This window comes from Mustela erminea, chromosome 8, assembly GCF_009829155.1.
Source record: "Mustela erminea isolate mMusErm1 chromosome 8, mMusErm1.Pri, whole genome shotgun sequence".
In the NCBI taxonomy this organism is placed as follows: domain Eukaryota; kingdom Metazoa; phylum Chordata; class Mammalia; order Carnivora; family Mustelidae; genus Mustela; species Mustela erminea.
In genome coordinates, this window is record NC_045621.1 from 38,919,073 (window position 1) to 38,924,677 (window position 5,605).

General features: G+C 64.6%; 1 protein-coding gene across 1 annotated transcript; it reads left to right on the forward strand.

The window, feature by feature from the left end:
- The first annotated feature begins 415 nt into the window (after positions 1–415).
- Positions 416–5,226, forward strand: B3GNT7 (UDP-GlcNAc:betaGal beta-1,3-N-acetylglucosaminyltransferase 7). Its single transcript, XM_032355151.1, has 3 exons — positions 416–699; positions 2,751–3,940; positions 4,000–5,226. Exons 1-2 carry the CDS (start codon positions 689–691, stop codon positions 3,937–3,939), a joined length of 1,200 nt encoding a protein of 399 aa, XP_032211042.1. The 5' UTR covers positions 416–688; the 3' UTR covers position 3,940; positions 4,000–5,226.
- Positions 5,227–5,605: the final 379 nt, after the last annotated feature.

Here is a 5,605-nt window from a genome sequence, read left to right on the forward strand (position 1 = left end):
GACATTGCTCCCCCCAGGCCCTCTTCCTGTAGACCAGCCCTAGGTAGCTGGCCCAAGGTCCCAACAGCTGAATGTAGGGAGGTCTGCCTGGGAAGGGAGGAAAGGATGAAGGCAAAGGAAAGCAGAAAGGGAAAAGCAAGCCCTGTCCTCCTCTGCCTCCCCCACTACCGAAGAAAAGTCCCGAATGGGACCAGAGGGAGATGGTGGGGACCTGGGGGCCCCTGGAAGGTGGGCGGTGAGTGGTCTCCCGGCTCACAGGCGTCCAGAGGGACGGACGACCACAGGGAAGCTCCGCGGAGCAAACCCAGTAGTCGGGGACGGAAGCGACCCTCGCGGGCTCCGAAGTTTCGACTGGGCCACGCAGGATCGAGCCTCGGGTTCCGCCTCCGCGAAATGGGCCACTGGCCACAGAGGGGAGGGCGGGCGGTGCGGCAGAGGGGTGGGACGGCGGGTCGCGCGGCCGAGGGGTGAGAGGGCGGGAGCGCCGAAAGGGTTAACGCACCTGGGCCGCCGCGGCCCCTCCCGGCCCCTCCTCCGGCCGCGGGGAAGAGGAAAGTCGCGGCGGGGGCGCGGCCGGGCCTTCGCTCCCGCCCGCCTCGTCCCGGTCCCCGCCCGCCGTCCCCGAGCCGCGGCACCCAGAGCTGCGACCCGCGCGACCCGCTCCGCCGCCGCCCCGGCCCGGGCCGCCATGTCTCTGTGGTGAGTGGGGGCTCGGCCGGGCGGTCGGGCGGGGGGCCAGGGCGGGGGGCGCGAGGACACCCGTCTTCCTCCCCCCGAGGTCGGGGGCACTCACGGGCGCGGGGGGCGCCGGGCCGCTGCCGGGGACCGGAGGATGATGCCGCGCTCGGTGCTCCGGGGCTGGCCTCAGTTTCCCGGGACTGACCGGCTCGGCGGCGGCGGCCGGGATGCCCAGCGGGGAGAACCGCCCGAACCAGCCGGACGGGGCTGGGTGGGGATCCCGCGGGGCCCGTGCGCGCTGCCCTCGCCGGCGGCCCCTCGGCTCCCCCGGGCCCGGGCCCCTCGGCACCCGGATCCCACGCGGAACTCCGATCTCTGGGGACCCAAGGGCTCTCCGGGAAGCTGGGTCCCGTCCCCCATTCCGAGGACCTCCTGCGTCCTGGGTGACCCCCCGTCCTCTACCACACCCGCGAGGGGCTCTCCTTTCTCCAGGGGAGCCAGAGCCTCCCGTCCCCCACCTCTCCCCCTCTCCCTTTCTCCTTCCTCCGCTGCGGGACTTTTGTCCTACAAATGGAGTGGGGCGGTGCAGGTGGACCGGCCTGGAGCGGAGGGACACCTCCGCCGCAGCCACCTCCCCTGGGGTGACCCCCCCTCACTTCCTCCAGTCTGGACCTCCCTAACTGGGGGGAAGGGGTGATTCGCTCAAACCCCCAGGAGACCCTGACCCCGGAATATTCTACTCCCCTTTGGGAGGGTCGAGTTTCCGTTTCCAAACCACCCCACTCCAGCACCTGGGATGACCCAGTCTTCCCCCAACCGCATACACGGGGAATCCCTGGGACCCCATGGGAAAATGTCGGCTCCAGGGGACTCCACATTCACTTGCCCTGGGTGCCTGCACCTTAAACCAGCCAGTCCTGTGGGCCACCCCAGGCTTCTCCGGAGTCCCTGTGACGTACTTTGCAGTCTCTTTCTTCTGTTAGACCGGCCCTGCAGCTCCCCCCTGGGGGTCCGGGCTGTCTCCTTGGCCTGGTCCCGTGAGGCCACATTTCTAGCCTGCCTCTTCCACAATAGCCTCCAGCCCCTGTGTCTCAGCAAGAGAGACCCGGGCTGAAGGCCTGGCCACCTCCAGAGTGTGAGCTGAGGACAGAGGGTCCTTGGGAGCCCCCCCCTCCACGCTGCCTCTGCCCTGGGTCTGCCAGCACCTCCTGCAAAAGGCTTTAATTTCTTCTTCTGAAAGGTGTGGTAGGGGGGTATCTGGGCAAAGAGGGTCCCTGAAAAATAAAATCCAAATGTGTCCCCTTCCCATGTAGAACTGGGGGAACTTCTCTCTCCAAGCAGATGTTAAGACAGTGGGGCCCGGTGTCGGTCGTGCCAGGAGCCGCCTGCCCCCTTCTCAGGCCTCCATCAGCCATGTGGGCAGTATTGCATTGGGTTGGACGGATGGGATGGAAGGAGAAGGGACAGGCTTCTTCGGGTCCCACGTTAAAGACTGTCCCCAGTGTCCCCCCAGGTTATTGAGCTCCGCAGCTGTAGAGCAAGTCCTGTGTCTGCCTCTCCCAATGTTTCCCCCAGCCCAAGTTTCACCCCAAAGCTTCACCCCAGTGGTTCACCAGGTTTGGACAGGGAAATGAAAGCAAACAGGGTGGCTTGCTGGGGTTGGGGAACAAGCAGAAATCTCCACCAGAGGTCGTCCTCAGAGACTCACCGTATTCCCAGGACTACACTACACACCCACTGGGAGCGGGACTCCTGAGATAGTGCTCTCACTCCTTGTTATCCTCATTGAGGGGGAAAAAGAAATCACGGTTTGGAGACTGTAAGGGGGACCCACTCAGAGTCATTTTGCTTGTACATGGGTCCGGGGGGTCCTGGCAAGGAGGCAGGGCAGGGAGGGAGAGGAAGCAGGCCTCTCCTCTAACCACTGGGGGGTCACATGACTTGAGTCTGTCCCCCCCCCCCCACAGCTCCCAACAAGTCACAGGGTACTTATCCTTTCCTCTGTCCTCCCTGCCACCGTCTATCCCCACCCCTCTGTCCCCACCCCACCACCCCCCCCACCCTGCCCCCAGGAAGAAAACAGTCTACAAGAGCGTGTGCCTGTCCCTGGCCTTGCTTGTGGCCGTAACAGTATTCCAGCGCAGTCTAACCCCCCACCAGTTTCTGCAAGAGCCCCCACCGCCCACCCGGGAGCCACAGAAGGCCCAGAACCTCAGCACAAACCTGGTGAACCCCAACAGCTTCTGGAAGAACCCCAAGGATGTGGCTGCACCCACGCCCATGGCCCTGCGAGGGCCCCAGACTTGGGACGTCAGCACCACTAACTGCTCAGCCAACGTCAACCTGACCCACCAGCCCTGGTTCCAGGGCCTGGAGCCCCATTTCCGGCAGTTTCTGACCTACCGGCACTGCCGCTACTTCCCCATGCTGCTGAACCACCCGGAGAAGTGCCGTGGCACTGTCTACCTGCTGGTGGTGGTCAAGTCGGTCATCACGCAGCACGACCGTCGCGAGGCCATCCGCCAGACCTGGGGCCTGGAGCAGGAGCTGGGGAGCCGCGGCGCTGTGCGCACCCTCTTCCTGCTGGGCACGGCCTCCAAGCAAGAGGAGCGCGCCCACTACCAGCAGCTGCTGGCCTACGAGGACCGGCTGTACGGCGACATCCTGCAGTGGGACTTCCTGGACAGCTTCTTCAACCTGACCCTCAAGGAGATCCACTTCCTCAAGTGGTTTGACATCTACTGCCCCCACGTCCAGTTCATCTTCAAGGGCGACGACGACGTCTTTGTCAACCCCACCAACCTGCTGGAGTTTCTGGCCGACCGGCAGCCACAGGAGGACCTGTTCGTGGGTGATGTCCTGCAGCACGCCCGGCCCATCCGCAAGAAAGACAACAAGTACTACATCCCCGGGGTCCTGTACAGCAAGCCCAGCTACCCGCCGTACGCGGGCGGGGGCGGCTTCCTCATGGCCGGCGGCCTGGCCCGGCGCCTGCACCGCGCCTGCGACACGCTGGAGCTGTACCCCATCGACGACGTCTTCCTGGGCATGTGTCTGGAGGTGCTGAGCGTGCAGCCCACGGCCCACGAGGGCTTCAAGACTTTCGGCATCTCCCGGAACCGCAACAGCCGCATGAACAAGGAGCCCTGCTTCTTCCGCTCCATGCTGGTGGTGCACAAGCTGCTGCCGGCGGAGCTGCTGGCCATGTGGGGGCTGGTGCACGGCAACCTCACCTGCGCCCGCAAGCTACAGGTGCTCTGACGGCGGCCAGACCCCCGGAGGGGCGGGGCCCCGCGTTCTTGAGCGCCCCCCGGCGGCCTGGGGCTGGAGCTGCAGTGTCCGGGGAAGAGATCGTGGTTCCCTGCCCCCCACCCCGCGCAGGGAGGTGGGGTGGGGGAGCATGGGGCTTTGCGGGCCCTTGGGTGTGATGGGGCGCGGTGAGCCAGAAGGGGCCCTCACTGCGTGGACCTTACCCAGAAAGTGGTCCTTCCCCGCCTGCGGAAGGTCATCTTGGGAGCAAGGTCGGTGGCCTCTGGTAGCCCTCCTAACCTGGGTTCTCTGCTGGGCTCCCTGTGACCTGGGGGGAGGCCCTGGTGACCTCTGAAGGAATCCCGTGCTCAGGTACCCGGGTTAGGCCTGGCCCTGGATGGGACAGGGGTGGCCCTCTCGTCTTCACAGAGAGGATTCTCCACCTCTCGTGAAATGCCTCAGTCTCCCCCACGGGCCCAGGCAGCCCTTTCAGGAGAAGCTCAACCCTGTGCAGGCTCACAGGCCCCTCCCCGCGCCCCCCCCCCCCCCACTGCAGCCCACGCCCCTGGGCCTCCAGGAGATGGAAGCTCGAGAGGCCTTCGGCAACAACTCCCCTCCCCTCCCCCCACCGCCACCACAAGACCTGCCTGGAGTTGCTGCTTGTCTCTGCTCACAGGAGGGTTTGCTCCCGGCTGTGTTCTGTGATGCTCCATCCACCCCATCTGGAAGCGCGGCTGGCCGCCCTGACTACCTCAGCAATGCTCCGAACCTCCCGATGGGCTGCAGCGCCCTCTCCCCAACCCGGGGCCAGAGAGCAGTGCTCCAGCCCCTGCGGTCCTGGTGCTGCCCAGCCCTCCTACGGACAGGTGCGGTGCCCCCGAGGCCTGGCTCCCCACCCGGAAACCAGCCGGTTTGGCCCTGGAGATGGACATTCCTCTATTACTGTGAAGTCTTATTTATGAAGAATTTGGAGGGAGAGAGTGCCAGGCCTGGGGAGATGGTGGTGTTCCTCCTCTCCCTTCCTCATTCCAGCAAGATACCACCTCTGCGGCCATTCACCTCCCACCCAGCGCACCCCCACGCCTGTTCCAGTCCCCCTCCGGAACCCTGCCCTCCCTGCCTGCCTACTTCTCCAGGGACTGAGCAGACCAGCGTGGGCCCCTGTAAAGGGATGGAGTAAACCCTCAGGCGTCCTTGGGCATGGGCGCAAAAGGACGCCCTCTCACATCAGTGGGGAGGCACCGAGGAAAAGATTGAGGGATCCACTCTACTTTCTCAATAAAAGGGGGCTGGTTTTTTTCTGGTGTGCGACTTTCTGTCACCATCTCCATCAGAGAGAGTCTGGGGCTGGGGTTACCAGAGATTTCTGAAGACACAGCTTGTTCCTTGCTTGTGGCCGGTGGATGCACAAGGACACCTTGAAGGGCTTTAGAGGGATGTGGATGCCAGGATTAAAGCAGACACCACAGGGGCCAGAGTCTGGAGAGCTGCACCCCAGAGGAGGCGGTGTAGGGGAGAAACAGGGCAGCTAACCGTGCATTTCCGGGGAGCCTGATGTTACAGTGGGTGGGGTTGGGTTCCCTGATGTCCCTTCAGTCAACCTGGAAGCGTTGACAAACTTGACAAGAAGCACCGAAACAGCAGCTCAGTGGGGTCCAGGGCTGGGAGTGGCAGGGGA